General features: G+C 42.7%; 1 protein-coding gene across 2 annotated transcripts in view; it reads right to left on the bottom strand.

Annotated features, from left to right (window-relative positions):
- POU2F1 (POU class 2 homeobox 1) overlaps positions 1–17,731 on the bottom strand; it is a 180,865-nt gene extending 163,134 nt beyond the window's left edge. For both annotated transcript variants that reach the window (XM_074972221.1, XM_074972230.1), the window contains exon 1: positions 17,639–17,731. In XM_074972221.1, the coding sequence (XP_074828322.1) occupies positions 17,639–17,699 (61 nt within the window). In that variant the 5' untranslated portion in view covers positions 17,700–17,731. The remainder of the gene's footprint in view (positions 1–17,638) is intronic.
- Between the last annotated feature and the right edge of the window lie 214 nt (positions 17,732–17,945).

The raw sequence follows: 17,945 nt of genomic DNA, 5'->3' as shown, positions 1-17,945 counted from the left end.
TAGCTCCAATACCTCTGTTACTGCTCATAGCTTTCCCAAAAAGCAGCAAAGCAGAGTTAACAAGACTAGTCAATTTGGTTGCTGATGTTCAAACTAGTAGACAGCAGTGAAACTGACAAGAGATTGATAGGAAAGATGAGACCACTAAGCAGGGTTCAGTTGGAGGCTGGGGATTCTCACCAGGCACTGCCTCTGGACCTTACTGATGACTCCCATCCCATCATTCTTTACAATGGCTTTTAGCTAGTAGGATACAGTAACTTTTCAAGCTTTGCTTTTCTCCTTTTAACACTCTCTGGTAAACATCATACATTGCAGTGGCTGAAGAGAGCTAGAGCTGCCTCCCTCAGGATTATGCTCCTTCAGTTCGCCATAGTCAGTTGGTGGAAGAACTGCCAAGACATATCCTTCCTCCACGGGCTGTGAGAGACCCACAGGGAGTGTTTCCAACTTTAGCTCACATAGGGAAGAACAACCAAACTTGATCCTGGACTGTAAAGTACTGCCATTGCAAGTCAGTCACATCTCCACCTACACATCTCTCAGCTCTTTCCACTTACACTCTCTTTCGGTGGATCTGCTCCGGGGGCTGGAGGCAAATCTTCATAGCAGCAGCTGGTAGAACCAATGCAGCTATATTAGCACTAATCGGCAATAGGGCTCAGACATTTTTAACCATCACGTAAAGAAAATCTTATTTGCCACTAGATTCACCTGACAAAACAGTTAAAATGCCTGAGCCCTGAGACATGCACTTACAACCACTGCTATTAACTGGTGCACTTGCACTACTGGTGGCAACTGTAATACAGGTTCTAGTTTTTCCTTGCACAAAAAAGGTGTCTCCCCCCCTCTGACCACAGGCTCCAGATGTACTATTACTTCTTCACACTGTGCTTCACAAGTAGCAGTTTGAAACCGAGACCATATCAATTAGTTTCCCTACTGCTGGCGCTGGTGATCAAGAAAGGAAGCAATCTTTGCTGAAGTGTCAGATGCCTGATCCTTCAACGCTCTCCTTTCCAAATGCCCATAACAGCCAAAGGGGATTGTGTCTGTACTGATCCTGCACATGCTTCCTTCCCACCCATAACACTGACTAATGTGATGTCTATTTCTGAACTACACGCAGTTAAAAAACAGAATCCTCCCAAAAGGAATTATTTTTAATGGAGTGGGAGCCCATGTTCACACAATCTAAATCTCTGCTTTTTCCACCCTTCTTCCAGTTTGGTCCTCTCATTTTGTGTTTTGCTAACATCTTATTACACGCAAACATTGCACAATGTCTCTGGCCATCTTCCTACAAATTTCTTTCAGTGCCACCTTGATACTTCCAATAACCCAGGTCCTCTGTGTGCTCCTTTTGAATTCTTAGGAACAACCTGCACGGTTTATTGCTCAGTCATATGCAGCCCAGAACTTTCAGGTCCCAAACAGTCTTTGCACCAACTGCCATAGTGTCACTTATGAGGTGCAGCAGCACCAGACTCAAATATTGCTGGGGACTGAAAGATCATAGTCTTGTGGGATTGAATAGTGAATAGAATTCTTACTTGGTAATTTTGATAATGCTGAGATGCATATACAGTTAGTGACCTTTAATCACCTGGGTTTTTTTTTCCTAATGCCCATATCTAAACACTAAGAAGGTAAATTAGATCTGAATACACAGACTATAATGACCTTCATAGAGGATTCTGCTCTTCATCCTTCCTAGTTGCCAGGAAGCAATGCTTGTTTGTTTAACACTAAGGTCTAGTCTACACTACAAAGTTTTGCCAGTTTAACTATACCAGTATAATTAAACCATCAAAATCCTCTTAACAGAGTAAGACCAGGTCTACACTACAAAATTTTATCAGTGTGGCTATGTCACCATGATGGCAACCCCTCCCACCCACTTCCAAGTAGACGCAGCTATACCAGTAAGAGTCCTTTTGCCAATATAAACTATGTCTCCATTAGGAGGTTCTCCCACTCTAGCTATACCAATACAGCTGTATCAGCAAAGCCATTCTAGTCTATACTCACAGTTGTGTCAGTATAAGAGTGCTTATATCAGTATAGCATATATTAGTTCCCCAACCAGCATAAAATATACTGGAATAAGTACTTTTAAAGTGATATAATTACACCAAGGGCTTTTTTATTTGGCATAGTTATGTCATCAAAACATTCTAATGCAGATTTGCCCTTAGATATGGCAGGAAGGCATTTCCAAATAGATGAGTTTTGAAGTGCGCCCTGTAAGCAGACCAATATTGTCTCATTCCACAGATGAGCAACCTCAATCGCAATATTCTAACTCCAGATCCAGCATGCCAGAATTTGACTCTCTCCTGGATATTCATTATATCTGACAAGTAGAGATAAACATGAGCAAGGAGTTGCTCTCATTTTCTCTCTACTTCCACAAATGAAGTCACAACAGAAGCAGCTCCTTACTCTTTATAATTTTTCTTTTAAGTCTATTTCATCTCATTCACCGGTTGCCCATAGCCTTCTTAGATTCAGTATTGGTTGCTTCTGGAAGTACTCCTCCCTCATAAGAACAGGTAGTGTGTGTAGAATGAGGTCGTTTAGTTCTAATCTCATCAAATGGGTGATGCTTGCTCAGTGCAGGTCATGCAGACAGACTGTGCAGTGATTAGCTGTAGAAGAAATAAGCATTTCCTCCCTTCTTGGCTTTCAATCTTAGCTTCAAATACTTAGCTTGTGTCTATGCACTGAAATTCCACTGGTCAAGTTAAACCAATAACCCAGCTATTAACAGATAGAGACATTCAGCACAGAGGATTGTACTAGCTAACCTAATTTTTTTTTTTTTTTTTTTTTTTTTTAAGGCACAACTTCTGTATTTAGACCAGAGCTTGAAAGAAAAAAAATTGGGAAGAAGTCCAGCAAATGCTTCTCCTGTGACAATCGTCATGCAGCAGAGGAGATGGCAAGATAAAGAGGACACATTTTACATAGTTGGCTCTGCTGCCTGCAAATGGCAGAAGGAAGAGTAAAATCCAGTAAAAAATTGAAGTATGAGGACAGACAAAACAGCAGAATGCTAAAGGCTTATCTATGTAGGAAGTTTATTGGCATAATTATACTAATATAACTCCCTGTGTATACAAACTCTTGTGGTGGCACTAGGAGGATTCTTGAACTGGATAGGAAGAAAGCAGAATTAGGAGTGTCAAGACATCACTGAAGAAACTCTTGGGAGGAGCAAGATAACAGGTCTGTGCTCTGCACTCTTTCACAACCTCAACAATACCTGGACTGCTGTCACCTCAGGCAATCCTTGTCTACTTGAATTATGAAGGGAGTCCCAAGTATTCTCTCTCCTCATTTGTAACCTACTCGGATGTCCCTTTGGTCTGAAATAGCCCCAACTTGTTAACGTTCAGGGCACAATGCAAGACTCCTACTTTCTCATACTTACAGGGAGGGTTTAAAGGTATGGGATGACTGTGTTTGGTTTTTAATTTTATAATCTTACTCCCTTTTAATGAGGCTGATGATTGAGGGTAGGTTTTCTGTTTTAATCCTTTAAAATATATAAGCCACAAAAATATGTTCAAATGCCTATGATTCTGGTGATAAGCCAGCAGAAAAGCCTATAAATAAAAATAAATACTTGACCCTGCAGTGAAGTCAGAATACTGAATTTGTGACATCACAACTGTCTCCATAACAACTAATAATTCTCAAACACAATATAACGTCTCCACCGCAGAATCAAGAAGCAGCTGGGCTGCAATGGAAGAAATGTTCTTATTCAAAACACAAATCTTCAACAAAACAGGGAACATAAGATGTTACTGAAGGTAAGCTGCCTTTTGTATAGCTCCTATTTCATTTGCCCAGTGTGAGACTCCTTTTAAACGCTCAATCATATATAAAAGGCCTGTTGAAGTGTATATACGCAGTTGTACAATGAAAAATGGTCTAATACAAAACTGACGTTTTTCCAAAAGTGAAGGTGTTTTGAAGAGTGCACCTGTTCAACTTTCATTAAAGTACAAAAGAACAGTTCTACTTACACTTTGCTCCTAAGGAAGTCAACGTAGTCACATTTTCAAAAGTGCCCTATAAGACTTGAATCCTAGATGCAGAATTTAAAGAAAAACCTCTTCCAAGTTTTTGGGTATTTCAATGCATCCAACAGATGAAATGTAAAGTTATGATTGCCATATAGCACATTCCAGGTTCAGAGCTCACAGTCCTTTATTTAGTTGGACCATGGCAGGGCCCTTACATATCAGACATGTTTTCAAAAAGCACTTGCCTAGCACAATACATTGCATATGCAAGAGTATGAGAATTGCTCAAGGATAGTTCTCATCTGCATCCAAAATCTGTTTTCTGAGTACAGCCACCTCCTTTGCCACATGTAAAATACCTGCTACAAGCAATTTCTCACATTTACAAACACCTGAAGTGTGTTCATGTAAAAGTGAGAATTAAGTCTTTTTGAATCATACTTAGGGCTTTGGCTTAGACTGAATAATATTTAGCAATAAGAGCTAGTCACAGTTAAGTTTCTGATCAGAGGATACATATTAGTTTTACACACACAAAACTAAAATTACATTTGATACTGCAATCACAGATGTCTATTGATTCTAGTCACTCATTACACTGCTCAAGAAGGGAAGAGCAACGAAAATGTAGGAATTCCAATGTTCATTTGGCTCAATTCAGGGTGTGTATCAAAGTTAAGTTGAATAAATGAGATCCTACATTTTTCAGCAAGTGTGAGGAAGCGGAAGCTCTGTGTGGCTTTCACCTACACCTATGTAACTCCTGCATTTTAAATGGCAGCATCACAGAATTGAAATATTTTTAAAACTATGTTTAACATTGTACAACAGGATATTTTTATTCACTATCTCTTTTGTAACGTGCTTTGAGATCTACTGATAGAATACAAGACTGTTACTACAGCAGGGGTTCACAGTGATCCAAGGATTACTGCTGGGCCAAGGAACATTGCCAGGTGGTCATAGATATTGAGCTGTTGTGACCAGTCCAGGTCAATCCAGGTTTCCAGAGGCTATTTACCAATTAAACTTAAAAATAAAAAAACCCACCTCTCTGCACCCTACATTATACCGTTTTCAGCCACTAACTGTGATCAACTTTACTGACTGCACCAAAACTGGAGGGCAGAACCAAACTCTAAAGCAACCAGATCTCTTAGCCTACACTATCTTTATGAATGGAAATCCTGTTTATAGCCTCTCATTGGTGTAATACTACACATTTTTGGGACTGAAAGTGGGGTGTTTGAAGAACAGAAATGGTAGCCAGCAGCGGTTCCCCACTGCTTTAAAGCTTGCTTTCATTTTTACGTTCAACTCTCTGCAAGTACTTCACATAACCAAATATCTCATATAACCAAGCACTACAGCCACTGCAAGGAAGATGTCCTCATGAAAATCTCTAGTTTAAGAAGCAGTCCACAACATGAAAAGTGCTTAAGAACCACCTGACCACAGATTCTAAGAAATGGCTGAATTGGGTTCCCCCCACTGAAGGTAAAATAGTAAACATATCTTTCCAAGTATTTTCCTGCAGTTACTGCCTCTGGAATGGAAGACCTGTAGGGTGGTGAGAACTCACATTTTGAAGTATATTTGTACATATTGACGAAGTGGCAGAAAATGCAGCTGTCATAATCCAAGAAAGAAGAAAAGGAAGTTGAAGTGGCATAGTCTCTCAATAAGACACTATCATACATATTTAGGTAAATTATGTATTACACAGATATGTAGTTTGTAATGTTATATATCAGAGATACAGCCAATTCCACTCCCCTTCACCCCAAAAAAATTTCATATGCACAGCATTACCTGGGAGTTCTCAGAATTAAAGTGTCTGTATACAAAACAATACACCATTTCTGTCCCCAGGAACCAGGCAGATAACCTCAGATCAACATCTCAATGGACAGTGAAAAGGTTTGACCTGGCCTATATATTTCATTTTCACATCTGAATGAGTTGGACAGACTAACTGGGCAAGTAACTCATCAACAAGCACTAAGAGATTTTTCTCACAATGCATGGGAAAATATGTCAGTCATCCTCCATACACCAAGTATTTAAAAAAAAACAGTCCTTTGTAAAAGAAAAAAGTTAAAATGTAGTTGCTGAGTGAGAAGCTCTTCACAAGATTCTGGGTATAACAATTTTCTTTAAGTCCTCAACTTCAGAATGAGTAAATTACTGCTTCATAGAGGTGAAGAGAGGTATCAGCAAGAACTACAAATATTTGCCATGAATTTTGGCAAGATCTGCAGAGATTCCTTCATTGTACCCTCACCCACAAGCCCTTCAAAAAACTAGAAGCTATACAAAGATTTTTGTTTTCTCTTGTACTTGTCCCTACCTATATTTGAATCCTTTGCTTCCCACCCATCCAAAACAAAAACAAAAACTCCCCAATAGGATACAGTTAAGGTAGTAAACAGACCAATTTAAACCATTGTTTGAACATTTCAGTTAATAAAAAACAAACATTTGAAGGTCAAGCACTCAGGAGGTGAACTCAGGAGTTCAAACCTACAAAAACAGCCTGGAAACCAGTTACAGTAAAAACACTATCTTTACTTTTCTCCCCCTTATTCATGGGATCATCTCACTAATCTCACATGAAGGAACTGTAAATCTTCCCTGTTGCATATGAATTAAGTATTTAGTCTTATTGTAAAATAATTTAACTTGTGCCCACCTTCACATAAATACAAATGATGGGAGTAGGGAGGATGACAGAAGTCTATCTTGTACATGCACGTTTTCAGAGGTTGACCAAAACCAATCATTATTATTCATTACATGCTAAGACCTGAATAGACACACAGCGAGAGACAGTCCCTGCCCTGTAGAGCTTACTATACCAAATAACCAGGGCCCTACCAAATGCATGGTCCATTTTGGTCAATTTCACTGTCATAGGATTTTTAAAATTGTAAATTTCATGATTTCAGCTATTTAAATCTGAAATTTCGCAATGTTGTAATTGTTTGGGTTCTCACCCAAAAAGGAGATGGGAGAGGCCACGTTATTGTATGGGGGGTTGCAGTACTGCTACCCTCTTCTGCGCTGCTGCTGCCTTCAGACCTGGGCAGCTGCAGAGCGGCGGCTGCTGGCCAGGAGCCCAGTTCTGAAAGGAGAACCGCAGCCAGCAGCAGAACAGAAGGATGGCATGGTATGGTATTGCCATCCTTACTTCTGCACTGCTGCCTGCATAACTGGGCCCTCAGTCAGCAGCTGCCACTCTGTGGCCGCCCAGCTCTGAAGGCAGCAGCGCAGAAGTAAGGGTGGCATAGTATGATATTACCACACTTACTTCAGCGCTGCTGCTGGTGGGGTGCTGCCTTCAGAGCTGGGCACCTGGCCAACAACCACTGCTCTACAGCTGCCCAGCTCTGAAGGCAGCACAGACGTAAGGGTGGCAACACCGCAACCCCCCTAAAATAACCTTGTGATTCCCCTGCAACTCCCTTTTGGGTCAGGATCCGCAATTTGAGAAAGGCTGGTCTCCCCCGTGAAATGTGTAAAGTATATGGTAAAAGCACACAAAATACCAGATTTCACAGCCTGACACATGTTCTTCATGGCCGTGAATTTGTTAGGGCCCTACAAATAACAAAATCTAGCCACTGAATCTCCCTAAAATAATACTTTAAAACATCAATCCTCAGATTAGTAAACATCTGAGTCAAGTCACTTTTGACATATCACTCCAAAAATAACTGATTTTTCTACACAGGTAAGATGCCCTCAACATTTCCCTCAATTTTTTCCACTGACTGAGGATCACACACAAGAAGTTTCAAGCAGATTGGTTTAGATTTGACCAAGTTAGAAAGGGCTTATTGGTTCACAGTCATGCTTACAACACTAATCAAAAACTTAACTACTGAAGGACTACTCTTCTACAAGTTGTAAGACAAGATGGGTCATTCTGTGCTTCATAAGCTAATTCCTTTTGTTGCTACAAAGTTTACTGCCCATAACTATTCAAAACTTAGTTCACAGGCAGAAAAAAACATTTACTTAGACCTACACTTAATAAGCTTTAGTGTAAATGTATTTATATTAAATCAGGTTGCAAGACCCATAGCTAGGTCCAGTCTGCAGTTATAACTACCGTGTTGAGGACAACGTTACAGTGCTGTAGTTCTCCAACATGGACAGGACATATGTTTTAATCAGATTCACAAACAGAGTTATAAGATTGGACTTTAGCAGGAATTTAGTACAATTTCAGAACACAGATCAGCCCCAACTACACAGGCACTACTATGTGGTAATTGGGTTCCACAACATAGACTAAGACCTAAATTCAACATCACAGTGAGATAAACTGAGGAAGCTCTTACCTCTCAGTGACAGAGTCATTTTAGTCTATCTGCAGACTCAAAGTGCATCATTTTACAGTATCAAGGTTATCCTCACAATTAGAAGAGGAAACAGCTTTACATATTTGTGTTCTAGAATTGTGCTAAGCCCTACAGACGTCCTGTATTGTATCACAATTGCAGAACATACTTAAAACCCACAGAGTCCTTTCATGGAGCTAGATGCAGCAGGGTCTGGAGTCTCCACGGCAAGTTTCTTCTACAGGGACAGAAGCAGCAATGGTGGTTGAACCCTCCCCCCCTCCCACACACACACCCCTACCTCTTCATAGGGCTGGAGACCTTTCCAGAGCAGGAAATGGAGTTTCCACCCCTTTAACCGCCTTTTCAAAGTAGGTAAGAAGCAGTTGGTGGGGGAAGGGAAACCTTGCAATTCCTCAGTGGAGTTGGAGATGGGCAGGGTGGAGGATGGATGTCTTCGTCCTTGGACCCCAACATAAGAGCTGATGAGCACTAGGCAGTAGACGATGAAGACTGACATCTCAGGACCTATACAAAGGGCCTAGAGAGCACTGGGAATTGGCTGGAAGTGGAGGCGTAAGTGGGAGAAATGCCACCTTCTGCTTCAAGTGCAAGGCACATTTCCTTGACCTTGTCTTCTCTAACAAACCATATATATTTTCAAAACCCTACCAAAACAAGACATTCCACTGCATTCCTAGGGAGAGAGGAACACAAACATGTGACAAATGTGTATCATACTGCTTAATGCACTACTGGAACATTCTCAGATATTAAGCGGATAAGCGTAGTATAAGAACCTAAACAGAACAGAATTTCTGTTACCCAGTGTCAGGGGGTGGGGGGAAATGTGCACAACCTACAATGCCTCCTCCCAACCCTGTATGCTGCTCCTATTTGTGTGGGTTGAGAAGCCAGGAAGACGTGGTCAAAAAAATTAATTTGGTGGGGGGACTTGGTAGCATATTTTTCAAGACTGCTCTTATTCAGTTTGGTGACAACTGCAGAGACTTCAGTTGACTGTGTCCCTTATGCTGTCTCCCCTCTAGCTTGTTTTGGAGAGGGGAAGCTCTGAACTAACACCTCCGCAGCTCAGGCCACAGACATCAGATCCTGCCCAGAGAAGGTCTAGATGACATGTGGTGGTTTAATATAGCAGCTATTGGAATCTTGTTTACTCTAGCACAGCGGTTTTCAACTGGGGATCCACGACCCCCTGGGTGGCCAAGGGACCCCACGGCTGAAACCCAGAGCCCAAGCCCCAGCGCCTGCCACTGCAAGGCCAAAAGCCAGAGCCCCAGTGCCCTCCTCCCAGTGCAGTGCCAGACCAGGGGGTGGCACATCGGAGGCGGCACATCGGAGGTGGAAAGCTCGGAGTCAGGCAGTGCAGACAGCTGCTGCTCTGGCTGGTGTCATGGAGCAGGCAGCCATGGCATTCCCCCGTCTGCTGCTGGTGCCCAGGGTTGCGGCTGCTCCTCAGCTCACACAGCCGGTTAGAGTGGCCTAGGCGGGGGACCCCATACTGTGGCCAGCAGAGCCCTTGGGGAGCAGTAACCACAGGGGAGCCTTCCTGGCACACAGCCCCTAATATCCCCTACCCTGCACCCTGAGCTACTCGCTTGCCCGCACACAGCCCCTAGCAGTTTTCAAACTTTTTGAGCTGAACCACACACACACACCCCCCTCCAGACAGACTGGATGGCATACTGAGGTGAGTCTGGGGGTGGAGATGGTGCTGCCTTCCTGGACCCTGCTGTACAGAGCTGACCCAAGCAGCGCCGGCCTCCCCCCCCCAAAACAGAAACCAAACTACGCCTATGCCTGAGAGCCCACCCCCAGCCCTGAGTCGTCCTCCCCCACCCCATCCCCGCTGGGCGCTGGAGTTTTGATAGCATGTTGAGGGGGACCTCAGAAAGAAAAAGGTTGAACCCCTGCTGTAGTACACCCACTCTAATATAGGTGGAGCTGCACCAAACAGTACTGCAATAGTGGGAGGCTTGTTTGTTTTGGGGGTTTTTAAGGGCTTGTGTATACTCAACTTGCCCAGAGCCATAAAGAGAGATGGTGTGTGGAAATGGCAGTGAAAATTGGAAGCTCCTGGCTCCCAACCCAGTGTTAAGAACACTGGAGCTTAGATTCTGAAGAATCTTGAAAGATGGCCCTAACGCCTCAGAATTCCAAGGTTTCTCATCACAAGCGGTCTAAAACACTCTGAAGTAGTGTGATAACAAGTCAATGATATCAGAGGCCCAAACTTCAATATAAGGATGACTGAAACCTACTGGTAAACTCCATTTGTTCATTTATATTCCCTTGAGCTATTCAAACAGTTATAAATGTTTAAGTTGTGCACTTCAGCTCCATCTTAGTGAATTTTACATTGGTCTTGAAATAAGGTGCACCACAGACTAGTCCCACATTTTTAAATGGTCTAGCCTTCTTTCCAGACCAGGAAGACTAAGCGTAAGAAATACACAAGTAGGAGGAGGAAAGAAAGGAAAAAAAAACGTGTGGGGGGGGGGACGGACAGCGCGAGCAGTATTTGCAGTGAAGTTGTTTGCTGGCACCACCAAGCTGCGTGCTGCTCCTCAGATACCCCAAATCGCCTTAAAAAATAGAATTCAAGTTTTTTTGTTTTATAGTTTCAGCTTCCATAAGATATAGACAAATGAAAATGATACCCTTATTGGTGCTAGAGATCAGCAGGGTAAGAAACAGAATTGTGATTAAAATACACTTTGCAAGGCACATCTGCAGTAGGATTCCTGGAATAAGTTTAAGTCACATTTTTATTCAAGAGATGATTAACTAATAATACAGAAATGACTAATTCATGAGATGTCTTAGTCATTTCTACCATTATCACACGCTTCTCCCCTTCACAAAATCCAAGTTGTACAAACCTGCTACTTTTCATGAGCATGGTCAGGCACAAATTAGTAAATTACATGTTATTTGAAATAAAACAATCAGAGGAGGAGCAAATGGTGAGGCAGTTTGATGCAAGGAGGACAGTGCCTCATACTAGTCTTTTAACCTGAGAAAGACAAGCAAAATTAGGGTAAGTCTCCAACCTCAATGAACAGCATTTTGTCCATTTAAAAGAAGTCTGAATATTACAATGCTTACCATTTCAAGGTATTATCTGTACACATCTTTCTTCTCCAAAACACTGTTCTAAGTCCTACAGTGTAAATTTTGTGATTTCAAAATAAATTTTTTTAAAAATCTGAGCTACTTCACATGCAGTACAATTAGGTAAATTCAAATTCCAACAAAAGTACATGATGAGTGAAAGCTTTAATGGTGATGCATGATTTATAGATTAACAAGATCACTCTCTGAAATAGGTTTAAATGCAGCAAGCTAGCTGGCAACTTTGTCTAATCATTTTAAAGAAACAGATACTAATTACACCTGTCTAAGCCCCACTTCCCACCTGTGGTTTTTGCAATCTCATTTTCTTTTTTATTAAAAAAGGTTTCTCTCTCCAATTTGCTGTGTGAGAGATGTTCACACACAGGAAGCCAATTAGATCCTTGTCTACATCAGACCTTTTTTCATAAAGATTCCTATCACTAGTAGCTGTAGTGCAACCAAGGTACCACTAAAGATTTGTCTTTGAATATCTGTTTTGTCTAACCCTACTTAAAGCAGGTCTACATATTACACTGTAGTTAAAAATTCTGACAGCCACCAGCACCTTATTCCTACTAGCACGCTCATTATTGCTACCATTGGTGGAGATGCACAGGGGGTATTAATGGTGAGACTTTTTAAGAAAAAAGTTTAGTTCCTATACAGTTTAACTGAATATATAGGGGATACGGTGAAGCTGATTATACAGAAAATGTAGTCAGATACACAAAATAAAACTGAAAAAACAGAGTAAGATTTTTCTTGAACTTCACAGATCATATCTCTTAGGGGAGGACTGAAATGTTAAAAGGCCAAAAAACTTCCACACAAAAATGTAATTTATAATTTGATGGTCTCCCTTCAAGTAGAAAGGCAAAAACTCTGCTACAAACATCTATTAATAAAACTTGGCACTTACATAGCACTTCAATCTTCAAAACACTGTACAAAACATTAACTAATTATCTCCTCTCTGACTCAACAACACATCTGAGAGACTGGTATTTATTATCCCCATTTTACAGATGTAGCCTAAGGTCACATAGCAAGTCAACTCAGTGACAGAGCCAGGAATGGAACTCAGGAACTCCTGGATCCCAACCTACTGCTTGATCACTAAACAATAATGCCCAGTAGCCTCAGTCAAAATCATTAATACAAGTAGCCATTAGCAATTCATTACCATCCTCTTTCCCACAAGAAATTTGTAGTATGCTAATGAAGACCTACTGAAAAATAACCTGACAAATTTGGACATTAAATGACTCCAGTTCTGCTAGACAGTTGTGCAGTCTACCAAAGGTAGGGAAAGGAATTAACACAAATTTTAAGTATTTTCTCTCTAGGAATAGAAATGATGAAGTGTTACAGAGTCTGTGAGGCTCTTATCCTCAAGGCTTAATAAAGTTAATGCACCCAACTGTGAAAAGGAAAAATAGTCACATTTACAGAACTTCCTTTAATTAGCAGCTGTGGAATTTAGACAGGTTCTAAGTGAAGTATAACTAATGTAGGAACATAAAGGGAAAGCTTACAGGATAAAATTAAATTTATGTGATTCCCTCCCCATTTCTACTGCTGTACTCAATGCGATGCAAGCCCACACTTGGGCTGCAATGTATTGCAACACATCACAAGAGGAACATGGTGATAAAAATTGTTAATGCAGAAGAGAATCTCTGCAGTATCAAGCAGCCAGTCAGTACTGTAAGTCTATACAATGACATAAGAGTCCTGCATTCACAGGATACCAGCTCTGTAAACAAAGCAAGTAATATCAAGTTTGGAGCAATCGTTTTAAACTTAATTTTGCTTAAAGGTTCAATCCTGCTTTTATTAATCATGTAAATGGCACTTACTTGTATTACACGGATAGAAATATGCATCTCATACAAACCTTTGTCATCTACAAGGACCAGAACTGTGACTGCTTCTCTCAAGATGGTATGCAGTTTTACTTATGTTCAAGTAATTGAGTATAGAGTAACTCCTCACTTAAACTTGCATGTTAAGTAGTGTAAATTCTTTTTAAAGTCCTTGAAGTTCACAAAGGAATCAGGACTTGGTGAAAGTGAGTGAAAAATTACCACTTCCCACAAACTCTACAACTCAGCCATACTCCACTGGGCATGCCAAATTTTGTTATGGCTATGCACATCAAGGTCAACCCACTGAAGAGGGCAACTAATTACTGCAAATTTTTCACAAAATTGGGCAAGGAGATGGGGGGGGGGGGAAATCAAAGAAGAATGAAAGGCCTATGGAAAGGATGAACAATATTCCACTTCTTTTACAGGAAACAAGGTACGACGATAGATCATAACAAAAATATAAATTTAGACACCCCATTCAATCAAGCTTTTCTGCACATTTAAACTTGTGTCAGATAAGAACTACAACTAGAATGGGTTACTCTTTTTAAACACAACAATGGCTATTCTGATTGGACCATTGTGCTTTAAGTAATGAAAATGCTTCCAAAATCTCATTTTCTAAACAAAGTATTCATCAATCATCAGAACCTTGACTACAAGCAGGAACTATACCACTATGTTTATGTACTATTCTGGTACATTCCCATACATAGCACAGAATAATTGATGCTATACCGGGCTTAATAGCTAGAGATCAGATTTGAAAATTGCATCAATTTCCCCATATATACACACCAAGTTAAGCAGTGCTAAACATCACTACTCAACAAGTGTCAGAATCTAACCATTTGCTTCCTAAAGACTTCAGATTTGCTTGAATTAGGACTATAGAAAGTTTTTTTTTTTTTTTTTAAATCTAGTCACTAGTGGCAAGAGAAAAGCTTTCTCTGGAAAGGCTGGTGGCCCAAAAGATTATTTCCTTTCATTTAAAAAGTTAGCGAACTTCTACAGTTTGTAATTGCAAATATAACCTTCCAAATGTGAACTAATACACTGTTGTCTTCCCGAGTCTGCAGAGAGGAAGAGCAGCAGTTACTGCCAGCATTTCACAGCTCTCCTAACCACCGAAGTAAAACTTACAAGCCTTTGGTCATTTTCACCTGTGAAAGTCAGAGCCCTCTTGGTAGGTGAAACTGTCAAGAATCATGTCAGCTTCACTCTGCTGCCACTGAAAACCAGAAAACTCTGGAGGGATAAGAGAAAAATTCTTTGTCTCTTCCATCACATGGAAAAAGCAGGATAAAGTTTCAAGTTTATCAGACATCTACTAGCCAGAGACTGATACCGAAAATGGAACCTCACTCAAGATCCACTGAAAGCACCTTGATAGCAATTGCAGCTGGGGCGGGAAATGGGCTTCTTGTCCAGATGTTGCTGCTGGTTTGCACTGGTGGAGCCACCTTCCATTCTAATCATGTGGGATGGTTCAGTAAAATTTTAAGCCATAACCTTAAGTATACATCAGATTGAGGTGGACAGATTTGTTTTAGCATGTAAATGGCAAAATGCTGAGTTCATAAACCCCAGGTCAGGCATATGACAATGCAAGGCCAGAGTCCAGCAATCCATCCTTTAAGAATTACTAAATTGTCAGTTAGAATCAAATTTTTGTTTGCAAGATGTTATGTACATTTTTATCATCTTGGATAAAATATCTACAGCCTCAGCAGTGGTTAAATTGCTGCTATAAAGGAAATTGTCCTCAGATAAATGGTTTCTCTATGAGAAGGTTTCACTGCTACACCTCACCCCAGGTCAATAAATCAAATTAACTGCACCTTGTCCTCTGGCCGGTTACATCATCAGTTTGACCACATCTTGCAAAGCGAGTGCAAAAACATATGCTATTTAAGGCACGAAATCATATTACTGCTTTTTGTCCAGCCAACCTCGTGCTGCTGGTCTGTGAAGCAGTCAGTCACCTGAACAGTCTCATTATAGCTTCTACAGATCTTTTCTTGCAGTATTCAAGGCCTGTCTTTACCAAGGATGAGCGAGGGGAAAATAGGTAGTAGCGAGACTGATCATTTTAAAATTAAAATGCTTTTCATTAACTGAAGTCTAGTATTTTTTTTACAAATTAACCTTCAAAGGAAACTCTACAAAATAAGCTGACTGCACTATTACATGAACTCTTCTAAGCCATGCTTCAAAGATGTTTACATGCTAATCTGAAACGGCTAGTGTAAGATACCCTTCGGTCAGGCCCTTTTCCTCCACAGTTGAAAACAATGATCTCTACTGAGAAACCACACAGTTTTATCAACTCTAATGCTACATTAAAATAAAACGACTCCATTACCTCCCTTGAAAAAGGAGTCCATTTTGCTTGTTGTCAAATTGCCTGGTGTCTGGCTAAAACATATAGTTAGCCTTGACAATTTAAAGGGGGGGGAGGGGAATATTTTTCAATTTTCACTCAGCCAACTATGGCACGCAAACACAGAAAACTTGTTTTTGTTTTCTTTTATTCCCAAATTCAATTAAAAATAACTCAGAAGTGCCAGGGACTGACAAAAGCTTCAAACACACAGGACTGCTATACAGCATCCACATTTTAAACATTGATGAGAAAGAGGTTTATTTTATTTACTGTTGTATGATCCAGTGTGTTACAAAATTAAAAATTCAAGATTAGCTTCTATGTATCTGAGGGTAGGAGGGAGGCTTTTTAGATTTGGAAAGTGTTCTCACAGCCCCATGAAGTACAAATTAAGGTCAACTCCTTTAAAAAAAAGGTAAATCGGGGACAAAGGGATGAAAAATGCTCAATACTCACTGAAAAGCAGTTATGGAAGGGGCAGCTTTACAGTCTTGTGTTGCTATAAATTAAAAATAAGCCCTTTATTTAAAAGACATGAGTGTGTGAGAAGCTGTGAGCAGTTCTGATGCTGCTCAGGCCCCAAGAGGGTTTTGTTTTTGCTCGCGGGGGTGGGATGGGGGGTCATTTCGGTTATTAGTAAATAAATCAAGCAGCAGAGACTGAGGCCTAGGCGTCTGCCAGAGGAGTCAGGGCCTACCTCTTCCTTCCCCCTCCCCTCCCCACACAGCCTGGGTTTGATCTCTGGGCCCTGTGGGTTGCCAAGAAAATTTAAAAAAAAGCGAGAGAGCAAGAAAGAAGAATCATATTGAACCACACAAGCACATGGGGCGAATGTAAAATATAAACACGGCTTTGGGCTCTGAGTGGCTGTTATTAAAGGTCTGAATTACTAAACATGAGAGGCGGGGAAACTCAGGCGGCCATTTCAATAATATAAACCTCCCCGAATTAGACATTATTCAAATGAGAGACACACACAGAGAGGGAGAGCGAGCCCGGCCCCGCACCCCTGGCAGCCAGCCTGCCACCCCACCCGCCAACGCTGCCACCCCACGCACCCCTCGCTGGGGGAGGGGGGCTCTCAGAGCATCGCTGTTGGACACCCCCGGGGGCCTATGCCGGGGCGCCCCGCACTGCGCTGCTCGGGCTCCCTCACGCCTAAGGAAACGGGGAGATGTCAGGGCAGCCCAGCCCCCTGGGTAACAGATTCTCCCTCCCCCCCCCCGACAGCCCTTCGCCACCAGGGGACCCCCCTCTCCCCCACGGAGAGTGGAGCGGGACTGAGACACCTTCGCTGTGGGGGGCGGAGGGAGGCCCCCGCCAAGCTCCCCTCCCTCCCCGGGCCCTCCGCACCCAGCCCCCCGCTGCAGGCAGGCCTGGGGCTCTGGGGAAATAACGCTGCCCGAGGAGGGTGGGCTGAGAAGCCAACCGCCCCCCGCCGCCGCCGCCGCCCAAAAAATCCCCACGCCCCAACCCGCTCCCCGCCCGGAGCAACAGCGCAGAGGGGACCTCGCTGTTGGGAGGGAGGATGCGGGGTGCTCGCCCCCCAGCTCCCTGCCCGAGCCGGGCCCACTCCGCCATGAATATGTAAAGCGGCTTTATTGTGGGCGTGCGGCCGCTGCCGGCCCGGCCCGGCGGCCTCTGCCCGGGTTTGGGGGCGGGCAGGCGCCCCCGTGCCCCCCGCGCCCCTGTGTGTGTTCCCCGCACGGGGAGGCTGCCGCCGCCCCCGCTCCCCCCTGTGCCGTTAATTATAATAATCCGGAGTACTAATAAATTATGCTAAGCGGGGCGGGCGGGCGGCGGGGGGGCCGCGCGCGCGAGTATGAATATGAATATGTAAAACGCAGTAATGATTACCTGCCGCCGCCACCGCCGCCGCCGAACTCTCATCTTGACTCGCTGCTCCTCCGTCCGCCATTTTGAATATTTTAACCAAAATCGGCCGCCCGATAAACCCTCCCTCGCTCCCTGCCCCCCCGCCCGCCCCAATCGCGCAGCCGCCGTCTCCCCTCGCCTTCTCCCCCGCCCTGACTCTGGCACACGGCCTTTGCGCATGCGCGTTCTGCCCCTGCCCTCCCTCGCGGGCGACCGCTTCGCGCTTGCGCCATCCGCCCTTCCTTCTCGCTAGTCCATTACTCCCGACCTCCCCCGTGTTTACCCTGCC

Source organism: Natator depressus, chromosome 1 (genome assembly GCF_965152275.1).
Source record: "Natator depressus isolate rNatDep1 chromosome 1, rNatDep2.hap1, whole genome shotgun sequence".
Classification (NCBI taxonomy): domain Eukaryota; kingdom Metazoa; phylum Chordata; order Testudines; family Cheloniidae; genus Natator; species Natator depressus.
This window is presented reverse-complemented; position numbering and strand designations above follow the sequence as displayed.